At 45.8% G+C, this 17,019-nt stretch overlaps 1 protein-coding gene across 1 annotated transcript in view; it reads right to left on the bottom strand.

The window, feature by feature from the left end:
• The window catches only part of FAM184B (family with sequence similarity 184 member B), a 114,182-nt gene that overhangs the window by 11,966 nt on the left and 85,197 nt on the right, over positions 1-17,019 (bottom strand). Inside the window, exons 9-12 of the mRNA XM_060148454.1 lie at positions 12,165-12,294; positions 11,165-11,356; positions 3,958-4,111; positions 886-1,049 (exon numbers count right to left, since the gene is read on the bottom strand). Coding sequence (XP_060004437.1) covers positions 886-1,049; positions 3,958-4,111; positions 11,165-11,356; positions 12,165-12,294 — 640 coding nt within the window. The remainder of the gene's footprint in view (positions 1-885; positions 1,050-3,957; positions 4,112-11,164; positions 11,357-12,164; positions 12,295-17,019) is intronic.

The following is a 17,019-nucleotide window of genomic DNA, read 5'->3' as shown; positions in this document are numbered from 1 at the left end:
TGCCTAGTCCAGGCGAGGAAACAAGGGCATCCATGAGGCGACGGGTCTCCAACAGGACAGGCAGGAGAGGCGGGTGCCAGCTGAGCTACTGCAACAGGAAGTGCTCCAGAAGCGAATAGGGTAGAGGTCACGGGTGTGGAGGGGAGGCTCGTAGCATGGAGGGATCGACTGGGCACTGAAGGATCAGCTGGGCACTGGAGAGGGAGGAAGGGGTCCCAGGCAGGGGGCAGGGCATATGCAAAGGCAGTGAGGCAGGCTGCAGAGCCTGCATTTAGAGCAGAGGGGGATATGCAGCCAGTGGGTAAAGGCTTTTCAATGCCAGACTGACCATTGGGAGCTTATTCTCATAGCAGTAGGGAGCCACTGAAGGCTTTACACAGATGCACTTTAGATGAATACCTGAAGCCGTATGTGGTGGGCTAGGGAGAGAGGCCTGGGTTGTTAGGAGGTCCCTGTGCTGCCCAGCAAGGTAGGAATTATGGAGGGCAAGGAGGGGGATGATGGGCCGAGTCTGACCAGAAAGTTCAAGGAGAGTCAGCACGGACCTTTGGTGACAAGCTCACCTGTCCTCACAGGAACAGGGAGGTCTAGACAGGGAGTCTGTCTGGGGAGGTGTTCTGAGAAACTCTCTGCAGGTCTACAGGACGGACCCTGTCTGGCACCAACACCCTGAGATCCCACTGCATCTGCATTTAAAATAACACGCTGCACTTAAAACTTGTTTTTGCTTTCCAAAGATGGGAGCCTGCAGGCTCATCGTGTCCCCTCCAGGCCTGTGGAAGACAGGGTCTTTCCCCCTTCAGACAGGGGGTGACCGAGCACCCAGAGCCTCTCCCTGACACTGCTCCAAGAAGGGTGTGGCATGGGCAGGGCAGGGGTGCTGACCTCTGCAGTGCTGGCACGGTCCTCGATGTCCCCTGGACACTGGCTGATGGCCTGTCGCTTGCCCACACTGCCTGGGGCCCTCAGCTCAGCCTGCAGCGCTTCCAAGTCCTTCTGATGCTCAGAGCAGGCAGCCCGCTGCTCCGCCAGCTCCTGCCTCAGGGCCTCTGCAAAAGGAAGAGCATCGGAAAGTCAGGAGCACGGTGAGGCCAAAGTCTCTTCTGCAGGGACCACAGTCTCTGGGGTGGGCTGCAGTGGGGAGCTGCTGCAGGCGCTGGTTCGAGTTCCCCAAACTTACTTACGTATTTCAAGAGAACAGTAACAACAATACCATGTATAGAGCACTAAATGTGCTAAACCCTTGAAAACTGTTCTCAGTTAAGCCCTACTACCATCCTATCCAGTATTATCCCTCCCATTTTATGACGAGGGAACAGAGCCTCAGAGAAGCTGAGTAAGTAGCCCAGAGCCACCCTGCTAATTCAACACTTTCCATGGTTCTTCTTCCCTTGGGACCACCTGCTTCGCCATTGCTGGTTAGTTAGGACGGGTGGTGGGTCAGGGTGGGACAGCCTGGGTCCAGAGCTGAACCCCGAGGCAACACCTGGCCTCAGCACCAAGTCAGAAAACTAAGAAGAACAGGGAATTAGCAAATGACCCAGTGGCCTCTTCTGGGGGTGCGGGTCTCAAATCGGAAATGTTGATATTTGTGCCAATACTTAAGGAGACAAAACATTCACAGGTTCTACTTCTCATGGATGTAAGGTCCCAGCTGGATTGTGAAGGTGGGAGATGGCATGTCATCCCAACAGGATCATGATTAAAACCAGAATCATTCAGGAGAAATGTACATGCCCTCCTTAACTCAGGGACCAGTAGAGCCAGAAACTCGAATTTCTCCTCTGAGGTTAGTAGGTGATTTCTGATAGTGTAACGCTTACCAGCATGATCAAAAGGCAAAGAAAACAATCATTTGAAAAAGAATATTCTCTGATGGAGTAGACACTATTCAGTGAGCTATTAATTAATTAGTTTATTTTTTGGCTGCGTTGGGTCTTCTTTGCTGTGCGCGGGCTTTCTCTGGTTGCGGCGAGTGGGGGCTACCTTTTGTTGCCGCGTGCGGGGTTTTCATTGCGGTGGCTTCTCTTGTTGCGGAGCACGGGCTCTAGGCGCGCGGGCTGCAGTAGTTGTGGCTCACGGGACCTAGAGCGCAGGCTCAGTAGCTGTGTCACACGGGCTTAGGTGCTCCGCAGCATGTGGGATCTTCCCGGACCAGGGCTCAAACCTGTGTCCCCTGCATTGGCAGGCGGTTTCTTAACCACTGCGCCACCATGGAAGTCCAAGCTATTAAATTTTAAAGAGAAGATGATTTTCAAGTGCTAGTAAACTTGATACTTTATTTTCTATTATGGACTTCTGAGACCATATTTTAGTTATTGCAAATTACTTTTGAAACATTGTTCCAATAATCCTAGAGGCCATAAGATACCCAGTACAGACTGTAGTACAAAGCAAGTGCTCAACATATATTTGTAAAACAAATAAATGATGTTTAGAGTGAAAATTAATGATATTGTGAAAGCGTATTGTTGTAAAAGATTTCCCATAAGTTTACTAAGGTTCTCTGAAAAGGACAGTATTTAAACACATAGAAAAGTTTAATGTATTCTGATGCTTCATACCAGTGAAGCCCACGTTTCCTTTAGATGCTGCTAACTTTAGCATTTCCCACATGGTCGCCTCATTCCAGGGTAGCTGCTAACTAGGAAATCTGTGGGACTCTCTCTCTCTCTCCTTCATCCGGAAACGTGCAGAGCTGACGTGCTGACATGCAGTGAACAGGACATACTGTATAATGAAAACTCAACCAAGCAGCAGGTAGAACTTATTCACTTATGGAGGTAAAGAAAATGCTCTTCCCAGAATTCTCTTAAGGAGAGCCCTGTCTGGGATTGAAGAAGTATTTTAAAAGGTCAATATGGGGCTTCCCTGGTGGTGCAGTGGTTGAGAGTCTGCCTGATGATGCAGGGGACATGGGTTCATGCCCCGGTCCGGGAAGATCCCACATGCCGCAGAGCGGCTGGGCCCGTGAGCCATGGCCGCTGAGCCTGCGCGTCTGGAGCTCCGCAATGGGAGAGGCCACAGCAGTGAGAGGCCCGCGTACCGCAAAAAAAAAAAAAAAAAGTCAATATGGTCTTGCATGCTAGGCATGAAATAAGAAGGGCATTGGTCTTGCTCTTAAGAGTGAAAAAGAAGATGAGAGTAAAAGAGAAAATGAGGGAGAGAGATGATCTACAAAAATGGAGAGAGGCCCTTAGAGTCAGCCGTGCAAAGTTGGAATATTCAACAATAATGACAGTGAACATTTACATAGCATTTACCATGTACCAGGCTCTATTCTTCCCATGTATATACTCACATAATTCTAATAACAGCCCAATGAGGTGGATACTATTATTATTCCCATTTTACAGATGAGCAACTGCATCACAGAGCAGTTAAGTAACTCGCCTGAGGTCACACAGCTAGTGAGCACTGGAGTCAGACTTCAAGCCCAGACAATTTAGCTCTGGAGATCTTTACTGCCTCTGGAAACTTCTAGAATGCTTTGTGTGACAGGTTTTTGCTGTAGAAACTGAAGAGGAGGTGAGTTTCATGCTGGGGATAATGCAGGGACAGGGAACAGCAAGGAGCCTGGGGGCCTAAGTCCCCAAATCTGCAGAAATCTTCAGAAATGAGCGTTTGAGGTTATCTCATGAAACTCTCACGAAGGCTCAGAGATCTGGCTTATGTTCAGTAATGACAATGATATTATCTGCACTCACTGGGCTCATGCTATACGCTAAGCATTTTATATTTAGTATCTCATCAAATCCATACAATGCTTCTATGATGGAAGGACAAGTGTAACTCCACTTTATAGAAAAGGAAAATGAGGCTGAGGGCAACCTGTCCCACATCTCACATCTTGTTGGTGTCAGAGCCGGGAGAGTCACCCCGGCCCCTACCCCTGGGCCCCCTGCTGCCCCTGGTTTCCGCGTGTGAACCCTGCTGAGTGCACAGCCGGCTGCGTACCTAGCAACAGCGCCTGCTGAGCCTGCATCCTCTCCAGCTCTCCCTGGAGCTCTTGCTGGGCCTTCTCCTCCAAGGCCTGTAGTTCTAGCCGGTGCGCCTGGTGCTGGATCTGGAGGCTGCGGCTGGATTCCTTCTTCAAGCGCTCCTCTGTGGCCTGTGGGCAAAAGTGGGAGGAAGGAGGCATGGAAGTGGGCACAGAGGGGAGACCTGTCCCTTTTGCCTAGCTCCTCCTCTGTGCTGGGGCCCCCGCCCTGAGCACTCGCCACTCCCTGATGGAGGGCTTATCAGGCTACAGCGAATGCTCCCCTGCCCATCTGGAATGACAGTGATGGCCTGGCCACAGCAGCCATTTTGTGCTGTGTGAACCTAACCCCTGTTCACAGCTGACTGGACCAGAGTGGACACCTGTTCCAAGCTGGGCCAATCGTTGGGAATTTGGTGTTAGGAGGAAGAGAGCAGGAAAGAGACAGACAGACACGGGCTATAGGAAAAGCAAGAAAACACATTCTCCCCTATAGGGCCCTTAGAAGGGACACAGCCCTGCCAACACCTTGATTTTAGGATTTCTGACTTCCGGCTTCCAGAACTGTCAGATAATAAATTTGTGCTGTGTTCGGCCACCAAGTTTGTGGTAATTTTGCTACAGCAGCAGTAAGAAACTAATAGTTTCTCTTTTTTTGGCAACAGAGAGTTCCAGTATCACATACCACTCTTCAGGTGAGGAAACTGAGGCTGGGAGGGATGAATTAGCTTTCCCAAGGTCACACAGAAAAGATGCAGGATTAGGAGGAAAGAAGCTCGGAAAGGTGAAGCGCCATGACTGAAGACAGGTAGTGGCGGGGGCAGGAGTGTGACCCATGGGCGGCGGCGTCCAGGGCCCAAGCCCTACCCGCTCCCTCATGCAGCCCCTGGGAACAATGAGAAATAGGACTGCGGCAAATGCATGAGGCTCCCATTAGGGGTGAGCAGGCAAGGCAGCTACCTGAAGACCGCAGCGTCTTTGCTTTGCTGCTCCCCAGCAAATGGGGAAAAACGGTCTTAACTCCTCTCGTGGGAAACTCAGTCATCCCCTGTTGAGTTTAATAAGACAGAAAAGTCTTGCACTTTTCAAACTCTCCGATACTCTCCTCCTCTTGCACTTGCTGCAAGGCTCAGAGAACTCCAACTGGTGACCTTTTTATCCCTCGGGGAATGTGAATGGAGAGATTGAAGCAAAGGTTTGTAAAAGATGGAGCCAAACTCTCTCACTCTGACCCGGCGTCTTCAGGTCAGCCCTGCCTGCCTTCCGGCTCAGAAGCCCTTGGCAGTGAAGACCATGCAGGGTTTAGCTGCCAGATTTTATATCAAGTCAGACACTCATCCCTAGCAAATTGCTCTAGCCTCTTGTTTGCCTTGCTCTTGTTGTGGCTGGTTTGGGGCCTCCTAAGCGGCCTGACTTCACCCCCAACTCTCCATGTTCCATCCTATATAAAGTCTCCTTCCCCTGTGCTCCCAAAATACCATGCGCGGCCATCTCATGGCTCCAATTTACTGAATTACAGCAACCTGTTTGAGTGGCTGCCTTTCCCCTTAGAGGTGAGCTCTTTATGGGCAGACTGTATTAATCATCTTCGTATTTCCCGAGTTTAGCACGATGGTAGCTCAAGGTAAATGCTCAATAGAGCATGAGTAAGAAGAGTGGATCTTAAAATTGAGCTCTTCTATGGACTGAATGTTTGTGTCCCCCCACCCCCAAAATTCATATGTTGAAACCTATTCCCCAATGTGATGGAATTAGGAGGTGGGGCCTCTGGGAGGTGCTTAGGTCGTGATGGTGGAGCCCTCGTGAATGGGATGAGTGCCCTTATACAAGAGACCTCAGAGAGAGCTCCCTTCCTCTTCCGCCATGTAAGGTTATAGTGAGAAGATGGCCATCTATGAGCCAGGAAGCAGGCTCTCAACACACCCCATATCTGTCCGAGTCTGAGACTTGGACTTCCAGCCTCCAGAACTGTGGGAAGTAAATTTCTGTTGTTTATAAGCCACTCAGCCTGTGTTATTCTGTTAGAGCAGCCTGAACAGACTAAGACAAGCTCTTATTCGGTCATGTACTGTTCTAAGCACTTTACGTGGATTATCTCTTTTGACGCTCTCAGTGGTCCTATGTGGTACATACTATTAGCCATCATTTTATAAATGAGGAACCTGAGGCACAAGGAAGCCTAAGCTCTCTTTCCTCTTAAGTGGCAGACCCAGGATTTGAACCCAGGCATCCCACTCTTAATCACTATTCTGTGTTAGGAATGACCAGATGTCTGCCATCTCCAACGAGAACTGCAACCTGTCTCTTTTGTCTCATTCTGGAACCATCCCATGCAGACTGGAGCCAGCAATAAAGACCCCGTGAATCTGGTTCCAGGGTGACCAGGGACTGGGGCTTAGAACCGCAGGGTCCCCCCAATGGGCAGAGCACCCTCCCCCTCTCCCACCACCAGATCTTCCTTCCTCCAATCAGTTGGAGGCCCTGGGACACCTCCCTTGCAGGTGGGCCAGCCCTCTGTGCTTCCTCTGCCTCCTGCAGGAGATTGAGGCCTAAAGCCTGGAGGGGTAAAGCTCAGGCCAACCCACCCAGCAGCAAATAACCTGGGAATCTCGGCAGCCTGAGCTCTTATAGATTGCAAGCCAACCTGGAAAAAGATTTAAGAGAATAAAGGAAGAGAAGGAACTCACAAATTTTATAAATTTATTTATTTATTTATTTTTGGCTACATTGGGTCTCCATTGCTGCGTGTGGGCTTTCTCTAGTTGCGGCGAGCGGGGGCTACTCTTCATTGCCGTGCGCGGACTTCTCATTGCGGTGGCTTCTCTTGTTGCGGAGCATGGGCTCTAGGCACGCGGGCTTCAGTAGTTGTGGCTCACAGGCTCAGTAGTTGTGGCGCATGGGCTTAGTTGCTCCACAGCATGTGGGAACTTCTTGGACCAGGGCTTGAACCCGTGTCCCCTGCATTGGCAGGCAGATTCTTAACCCCTGTGCTACCAGGGAAGTCCCAGAACTCACAAATTTTGAACACCTACTAAGTGCCAAGCAGTCCACATTGCATGATCTCATTTCTTTTTTCTTTGCTTTTTTTAAAAAGCCTATTTTATATTTTTATTGGGGCAATACATGCACAAAGTATAAAGAATCTAATATTTTCAAAAAAGGAAAACCAGCACCTCTTAGTCCTCTTTCTTCCTCCTTCTGCATCCTGCCCACTGGAGGCAGCCACTGGCAACTCCTGTAGTTCTTTCTTCTGATATTTACCGCCATTAACAAGATAGTACCTTCCTTCTGCTCTTTTTTTTTTTTTTGCAGTATGCGGGCCTCTCACTGTTGTGGCCTCTCCCATTGCGGAGCACAGGCTCTGGATGCGCAGGCTCAGCGGCCATGGCTCACAGGCCCAGCCGCTCCGCGGCATGTGGGATCCTCCCAGACCGGAGCACGAACCCACGTCCCCTGCATCGGCAGGCGGACTCTCAACCACTGCGCCACCAGGGAAGCCCCACTCTATCTTGATTATTTTAGAAATTATGAATTGTCTTCCCATTATGGTGGATGAGGATTTTGGTCTCATACATTCTTCCCCTTCCATTCCTTATATACAGTTATCTTGCTTTTTTAAATACAGTAAAATATATTCAGTATTTATCCTTCTTGTGAGTAAGTACCATTTACTGCTGAGCTAAATGAACTATAATATTAAAATCTACCTTATACATAGTTTTGTTTTTCCTTGCATTAATAACTACTGCATTTTTCATTTGCTTAGTTTTCTTTGGATATTTGGCTAAGTCTTCCTACAACCTCTAAAAGCTTTGTAAAATACTTTCACTACAATCTTTCACATGGCCAAATCGGTCAGAGAAACCACCAGGTCTATTTTTCCTCGGAGGCATCTCTTCAAGAGCCCTCAGTCATCATGCTCCAGTCTAGACTGAGTTGTTCCCTCAGCCAGTGGCATAGCTGGGCTCCTAAAACCTTCCTTCTCCTGTGTTGGATTCTCTGTAGCCTAGATCCGTTTTCTTTCCTCTTTCTTGATTTGCTCCCTTGTTTTGGTGGGATATTCTTCAAGGAACTTTCTAAGGAAAAGTGTATGGAAGATGTATGGGTCCAACAGGAGACAGAAACCACACAGTAATTTAAACAAGGGAAACTGAGTCTAAAGAACTATTAAGCTCTGATAGAAGAGTTAACTGTAAAGATGCAAAGAGAACTCTGAAGGGTATCCTGAGGCTGAGGGAGAGCATTCAAGAAAGGGAAAGCTTGGAAGAGGGAGCCCTTCGCCAGCCTGGGATCTAGACCTTGTTGGAGAAGGTGTGGTGGCAGCTCACAGATGGAGATCACCAGGTTGCCCAGGCCAGAGTCAAGCAGGAGTAACCCTCCACAGCGCTGGTGAGCCACAGATGGGCAGGTGCCCAGAGGGCACGGGGGCACCAATGCAGGTATGAGGGCCAGAGGGAACAGTGTTTGCCTTGGGAGCGTTGCAAGAAACAAACTTCTGGGGTGCAGGCAACAGCAGCCAACAGGCAGGAGCCCAGCAAGAGTCAGGGTGTGCAGGTGTGAGGATGGAGTCTGTGGTGTCCACATCGGCAGGCCACAGGATGGTAGTCACTGGGCCTGGACCAGGGCTACGAGATCACCGTGAAGTCACTGGGGGAGTATCACCCGATGTCCTCACACACCCAGAACTCTGTTCAACCGTGCAACAGAAGCCAGAAACAGAGCAAAAATGCAACTGCCGGAACCAGGAAGAGAAGCCTCCTTCTTCCTGCAAGGTGCCTCCAGCGCCTTCTACTGGCAAAGCTTAACACTGTGCTCTCTGTAAAGGAGGAGAAATGCTTAAAGAATCCAGATCATTATTGCAAGCAGGCATCAAGAGCTGAGAGGCATAAACTGATAACAGAAGGTAAATGTCCTAATATTTCATTTGTCTGATATATTTTTATTCAATTTTCACTCTTGCTAATGGTTTTAATTGAATTTCTCAAAATTGCTTCATGATCTTCTTGCTTCCCTGTTGCTGTTGAGATGTCTGGTGACATGTGGATTCAAGTACTTTGAGGCTGGTACCAGTTTTCCTCGTTGGGAGCTTTTAGAATTTCTTCTGTTTCCTTGGTGTTCTGAAGTTTCAAGACAAGCCTGGGCCGGGTCTTTTTCATTTCCTTATAGGAATTTCATTCTGTTATTTCTTTGAAAACCTCCTCCCCTCTATGATCTCTTTCCGGAACTCCTATTTGCTAGATATCAGCCTCCTGGATTGTGTTTCTACACTTCTGGTTCCTTCTCTCCCATCATCCATTTCTTTGTCTTTCTACTTTGCTGTCTGGAAGGTTTCTTCATTTTCTATATTTCAACTCATTTACTGATTTTTAAGTTTTCTGCTATCCTGTTTTTTATTTTAAAAGAACTCTTTCTTGCTCTAATTGCCCCCTCCTTTGCAAATAACATGTTGTCCTTGTTTCATGGATGCAAATCTCATCTCTTAATTCTGAGGACATCAATCCTCATCGAATTTTTTTTTCTGTTCCCCGCATTAGCCATTTCCTCTGAGTTCATTCTTTTCCTCTTGATAATCTTGGATTCCCACTCTCCCATTAGAGACTTCCTCGAAAGTTTAGTAATCTTCTGCTGTCTCTTCATATTTAAGAGTGGGCACTGAAGGATAATCAGAAACTCCATCTGTACCTGGGGTGGTGCAGCAGGGGGGCATCTGTTGGATGGTGAGTTCCTCTGGGGATCTCGGTTCTAGCTGCTTGTTTTCTGGAGCTGAGCAGAGAAAGCATTGCTGGGGGTGTGACAGAGGTGACTGTAGTCCACCGAATGGTTCAGTACACAGATTTTCACCTAAACTTAGTCTCAGATGAGCCTCATCCCAGCCTCTGTGACTGGTACTTCCTAATTCAGAGTCTCTCTGGCTTAGTTTACCCAGGAATTGCTGCCCCCCACCCCAATCTCTTGTCCTTAAATAAGACAGAGGTAATTGGCTGACTGTGCTGGGTAAGCTGGGAATCTGGGCTTCTAGGTGAGTCATACCCTCCACCTCACTCTTGCCTTCTGTTTCAACTGGTGCCTCCAATTCCTGGCTTCTCTGAGTTCCACTGTCAGCTTGATTCTCGTCCTTCTCTGTCTTCAGGCACTTTGGTTGGAGCCTCTCTGCTCTACACGGTCATATACTATGTCTCCATTTGTTTCCTGTCCTCATATATTGTGGTTCAAGGGTACAGATGTCTCCCAGCTTCATCTGAACAGAATATGCTTCTGCTGTGTGTCTTTACTGGTTTTTTAGAGCATTTCCAATAGGAAAGAATTCAGAAGTCTTTATTTTGCCACCTTAAAACCAGAACTCCCACGTTTTTTCATTTAATCATCTTGACATCTCAAAGAAGTGGGTCTCAATATCCCCAATTTATAGAAGGGGAAATTAAACTTGAGGCTTTAATTCAGTGAGACCCTTGAGTATCTAGCTACTATGAGCTAGGAGAGGATTCGGTAATGGACAGGTGGAGATGGTTCCTGGTTTCAAGGGGCTTCCAGTTTGGTGAATTTGATCATATAAAGAGGGAATTAGCGTGTGAAGCCAGCCTGCTGTGTGAAGCCCGTGGTGACAGTGTGCTATCTGTAACAGTAAGAGTAGGAGCCCATCTCCTGAGACAGCAGGGAGGGAAGGCCTTCTGAGAAAGCAGAAGGTAGAGGTGACAGGTGAAATGGGCCTGATCCTCCCTGCTGATTACATATCGCCGAGGTCATCATTGTTTTCCAAGCCCTTCGGAAGGTCTATTTCTGCTGAGCTGGTCTTTCTCAACTCTGGGCTGCCCTCCTCTTTTCAGCTGCCAGGCTGAGCCTGACTCCTTAGCACACATCATGCATAACATTGCCCAAGTCATGAAAGAAAGTTGTTCTTACAATATCAAGATCATGGGCAGATGGGGAAAAGCAGTACCAGAAGCTCAAGGGACCTGAGTCTGAATCCTTGTCTTGCCACTTACTAGCTGTGTGACCCTGAGCAAGTTACTGAACCTCTCTGAGCCTCTTTCCTCAACCAGAAAGAGAATATGATAATAATGACCTCGTAAGATGATTGTGGGGACTGGAGATAACGTATATAAGGCACCTCATAAATCGCCGAGCAGGTGCTTGCACAGCAAGTGCTCGGTAGTAGTTAGTGGACGTCATCGTTAGCACCCTTACCTTGACTTCCTGGTTTTTGGCCTTCTCGAGCATGCGGAGCGCTCGCTGGTGGGTGGCCTCGAGCTGAGCTTTCGCCACCTGATTCTGCTGGACGCTCTCCTGGAGCTCGCGGTCGGAGAGCTGCTTGAGTGCCCGCAGGTCCTCCCTGTAGTTGCTGGTGCACTGCTCCAGAGCCTGCTGCATCTGCGAGACCTGCCCGCCAGAGCATCCGACCTCAGGCTGTGCCCCTCACCCCGCCTGGGATTTTCTTTAAATATAAAAGCTTTCTGAACGTCTCCGCAGCCCAGCTGAGCCTCCTCTATCCAAGGGAACTCTGAGGGGGGTAGAAGCTGCAAGCGTAAAGAATCCGGGGACAGCCAGCACTCCTGGGGGCTCCTCAGCTAGAGTCATGGATGCCAGGGAACAGGGAAGAAAGGCTGGAACGTATGCCACCCAAGAGAAATCAAGAGACCAGAAAACCCTCCAAAGGTCTACACAGCAGCCTCCCTTGCGTGCCCCCCGCCCCGTGCCCAAATCTCACTTTCTTACAGAAGCTTTCCCTGACAACCCTATTTGGCATTATACGCACCCTCTCATCACCAGACAGCCTCCAAATCTCCTTCCTCCTGCTGTTTTTTTCTTTTTCCTGAAGCCCTTAACATGTTCTAATATACTATGTGCTTTGCTTATTTCCTAGGTCTAGTATTTTTTGTCTGTATCCACCTCCTCTGCTAAAATACAAGCTCTGTAATGCAGGACTTTTGTCTGGTTTGTTCACTGACGATATCCAAGCACCTAGAAGAGTTCCTGGCTCCTAGCAGGCGCTCATGAGCCATAGCAGGTGTTGAATGAATAAATAAACAGAACCAAGAATCCCACCTCACCCTGGACCTGGAATACCCTCCCCAGCTTGAACAAGAATCAGGCCCTGCATGCATTTCCAAGGTTGTCTGCAAGACTAAGGAAGAGGTAGGGTCTCACTCAGGATGAGGGTGCATCCCCACCACGGCTGTCCTTCTACCTGGGCTTGCAATTTGGCCTTCTGGCTCTGCCACTCCTCCTGCAGACGCTGGATTTCCGGTGCCTTCTCCTTCGGCAAAGAGCCCAGCAGAGGCTGCAGGTCACCTCCCTCCTTGAGGGGCACTTGGATCCTTTGAAGATATGGAGGCCAAAATCACAAAAGATACCAGGCTGGAAATGACATGGTCACCCTGATAGCATCTCAGCCACTTGGGCTGGGGGGAGGGAGCTCCGATGGCGGCTAGTTGAATGAGAGACATCTCACTTGGACTTTAAAAAGCCACTTGACTACAAATTCTCAGTGCTAGTGCACTTGGGATACTGTCAAGATTCAGCTGGAATCACCTGGCATCTGTTTTAGTGGGTGCTTAATAAATGATGATTAATTGTCAAAATGACTGAGAGCTTAGAGTTACTTATATGGGGTCCCTGGGGGCTTCAAAAGAAGAGGTCTCTGTGGTCTAATTTCACAACTTTTCCTGCATATGGAAAAAAATAACAAAACAATGATGCTTTACTTGAATACAGTACTTTACACTTTTCAAAGCACACTCAAAACTTTTACTGGCGGTTCCCAGCTATAGATAGGAGGATTATAAATAGGCCTTTTTGTGTGTGTAGCAAGAACAAGAAAACGCTGGTTTAAAGCTCCAGTAGTTTCTGTATTCTAGAAGAGATGCTGACAAATATTTTTGGAGGAGACTTTCCTGTACTCAGTTCTGGGCTTTTAAACCAGCTGAGAAATCCCAATGTGATTGGTTGAGATTGTAAAGTTAAGTATTTATCCTGTTTAACAGTGCAAAAGGATGCCACATGGTGGGCATCTCTGCCAAGATTGCTGGGACTCAATGACGTTTTGCTTCCTCTGGCAAAAACATCAGGCCAGAGGACCAGAGGTTAGGGAGTTAGGGCCCTGGACTGTGAAGAAAGGCCATGATAAGGACTCTGGCTTGGCAGAGGTGAAAAGACCCAGCAACATGGACAGAGGGGACCCTTGAAAGGAAGGGCAGGATGCTAAGGGCAGCATAGCAAAGTGGTTAAGAGCATGGACACTAGAGCCAGATTGCCCAGGTTCAAATTCCAGCTCTACTACACTGGTTATGTGACCTTGGCTGAGCTCTTCAAAGTGTCTGGGTTTCCTCTTCCATAACACGGGGTTAATAATAGTACCTTTCACACAGATTGTTATAAAGCTTAATAGAGTAAATATCTTAAAAAATGCTTAACATTATGTCTGTCACATAGCTAATAATCACATAAAATATTAATCAAACATTTAATAAATTGAGAAGTTTTCTTTCTCTGCATCCTAATTCTCTTAGGTTATCCTCAAACTTTTGGAAGCTATGCTAAACATAACCATATTTAAGGACCAATAAAGGGGAGATACCTTGGTCTGAGCCCTGGTTAGGAGAAGCCAGAGGTGATAGACAGTGAAGCAGTCTAGAGCAAGAATGATAAGTGACACCACCAGGCTGGATGTGTGGAACAGGTAAACTTTCCCTGGGGAGGGGACCAGACTTTCTCCCAGGGCTCAGTTATTATTTTAAAAAACGTTTTATTGAGGTAAAGTTTACATTATTGAAATTATGTGTACAGTTCAATGAGTTTTGACAAATACACACAACCATAAAAGCAACACCCCAATCAAAATATAGAACATTTTCATTACCCAAAAACTTCCCTGCACCCTCTTCCAGTCAATCCACCATCCACAGGCAGCCAACGCTTTGATTTCCATCACCATAGATTAGTTTTGCCTGATCTTAAGCATCACACAAACAGAATCACCTGGTACTACATAATGTCTCTGGAATTCAACCACATTGTTGCAAATGTCAGTAGTTCATACTTTTGGCTGCTGAGTAGTATTTCATTACATGAATACACCATGATTTGTGTATCCATTTTCCTACTGATAACATTTCAGCTGTTTTCACTTCTGGATTATTATGAATAAAGCTGTTAGAAACATCCTTGTACAAATATTTTTGTGGATATATGTTCCCATTTCTTTTGCTTAAATACCTAGAATTGGAATTGCTGGTAGGTATATGCTTAATTTTTTAGGAAACTATCAAATGGTTTTCCAAAGTGGTTGTACCATTTCACACTCCCAGGAGCAATGCATGAGAGTTCCAATCACTCTACATCATTGCCAACATTTTGTGCTGTCAGCCTTTTAATTTTAGCCATTCTGGTAGGTGGGAAATGGTATTTCCTTCTGGTTTTAAGTTGCACTTCACTAATGACTAATGATGTTGAGTACATATTCATGTGCTTATGGGCCATTCATATATCTTTTTTATGGAAGTGTCTATTCAAACATTTTGTCCATTTAAAAAATATGCTTGTCTTTTTATTGTTGATTTATAGGTCTGTGGCTTGTCTATTCATTATCTCTGGCTTTTTTTAATGAGCATACATTTTAACTTTGATGAAGACCAATTTATCAATTGTTTTTGATGATTAGTATTTTCATGTCCTAAGAAATCATTTCCTACCCCAAATTTTCAAAGATATTTTCCTATGTATTATAGTTTTAACCTTATGTTTAGATCTAAGGAACATCTCAAATTAATTTTTATGCATGGGGTGAGGTAGAGGTTGAAGTTTATTTCTTCTCATATGTTTATCCAGTTCCAACACCATTCGTTGAAAACCTTTTCCTCTCCCTATTAAATTGCCTCAGCACCTTTAAGAGAAATTAATCTAACATCTTTGTGCAGGTCTATTTCCAGAACCTTCATTGTTTTTCATTGATCTATTTGTCTATCTATATACTGCTACCATATAGTCTTTATTACTCTTCATAATGTCTTCATAATGTCTTAAAATCAGGAAAGCCTGAGTCCTCCAGCTATGTTCTTCAAGATTCTTCTTTTATCTAGGTCCTTTGCTTTTCCATATGAATATTCAGAACAGCTTATTTATTCCTACAAATAGGGCTATTGGGATTTTATATGGGATTGAACTGAGTCTATAGCTCAATTCAGAGTAAATTAAGATCTTAACAACATTGAATATTTCAATCATGATCATTCTGTCTATAAATAAATATACTTTTATTCTTCCTTTCTAATTTGTAGCTCTTTTTCTTGCTTTATAGGACTGGCTAGGACCTTCATGACAATGTTAAGTAGTGAAAGCAGAATTTTTGCCTTGTTTCAAATTTTAGGAGGAACGTGTTCAACATTTCACCATTATGCATGTTTACATAGTTTATCATAGATGATCTTTTTCAGGTTGAAGAAATTCTCTTCTTTTCATGGACTGAAGAGTTTTTATCACGAAAGGATGTTAAATTTTGTCAAATGCTTTTGTACGTCTATTGATATGATTCTTTTTTTTTAATAATTTTTTAAAAATTATTTATTTATTTTTATTTTTGGCTGCCTTGGGTCTTTGTTGCTGTGCGTGGGCTTTTCTCTAGTTGCGGCGAGCAGGGCCTACTCTTCGTTGCGGTTCATGGGCTTCTCATTGGGTGGCTTCTCTTGTTGCAGAGCACGGGCTCTAGGCATGCGGGCTTCCGTAGTTGTGGCACTCGGGCTCAGCAGTTGTGGCTCACGGGCTCTAGAGCACAGGCTCAGTAGTTGTGGCACAAGGACTTAGTTGCTCCGTAGCATGTGGGATCTTCCTGGACCAGGACTCGAACCTGTGTCCCCTGCACTGGGAGGTGGATTCTTAACCACTGCGCCACCAGGGAAGTCCCAATGTGATTCTTTTTTCCCTTTATTTTTTAATGTGATGAATTACATGATTACCATTCAAACGTTAAACCAACCACGCATTCCTGGGATAAATTCTACTTGGTCATGATGTATTATTCTTTTTATATATTGCTTGATTTTATTTTCAAACATTTTGTTGAGGATTTTGCATTCATGAAGAATATTAGTTTGTCTATATTGGTGAATGTTTTAGGTGCCTTGACAAAAGTTTATTCTGTAGTTGTTCAGCATATTGTCTATAGGTATCAATTAGATTAAGTTAGTTAAAAGTGTAGTTCAAGTCTTCTATGTCCTTGCTGATATTAATCATTCAATCAAATACTCAGAAAAGGGTGTCAAAATCTCCAAATGTGATTGAGAATTTCTCCCTTTAGTTCTCTCAGTATTTGCTTCATTATTTTTAAAGCTTTGTTATTAGGTAATACAGATTCAGGATTGTTATGTCCTCCAGATGAATTGACCCCTTTACCCTTATGAAATATCCCATTTTAATCCCTGGTAAGACACCCTGTTCTGAAGTCTACTGTGATATGAATATAGCCACATTAGCTTCCTTATGTTTCATATTTGCATGGTATGTCTATTCCTAACCTTTTACTTTCAATCTATCTGTGCCTGTATTAGGGCTGCCATGCAAAATACCACAGACTGGGTTGCTTAAAAAGCAGAAACTCATTTCCTCATACTTCTGAAGGCTTGAAGTCCACGATCAAGGTGTCAGCAGGTTTGGTTTCACTAAGCCTTCTTCTAAGGCTTCTATTCTTCTGAAGCTTGCAGATAGCTATCTTCCTTCACCTTGTGTCCCCATGTGATTGTCCCTCTGTTGGCATTACCAGTGTGCTAATCTCCTCTTCTTATAAGGACATATTGGGTGAGGGCCAATCTAATGACGCCATTTAACTCAATCATCTATTTAAAGCCCTATCTCTAAATACATTCACATTCTAACATATTGGGGGTTAGGGCCTCAACATATGAATTCGGGGGGTGGGGCACAATTCAGCCAATAACAGTGTCTTTATGCTTAAATATCTCTCTTGCAGACAGCATATAGTAATGTCTTATCTTTTTATCCTCTCTGGCAATCTCTTTCTTTTTACTGATGTCTTTGTTTCATTTACATAG

Source organism: Lagenorhynchus albirostris, chromosome 4 (genome assembly GCF_949774975.1).
Source record: "Lagenorhynchus albirostris chromosome 4, mLagAlb1.1, whole genome shotgun sequence".
NCBI classification, from domain to species: Eukaryota; Metazoa; Chordata; class Mammalia; order Artiodactyla; family Delphinidae; genus Lagenorhynchus; species Lagenorhynchus albirostris.
This window is presented reverse-complemented; position numbering and strand designations above follow the sequence as displayed.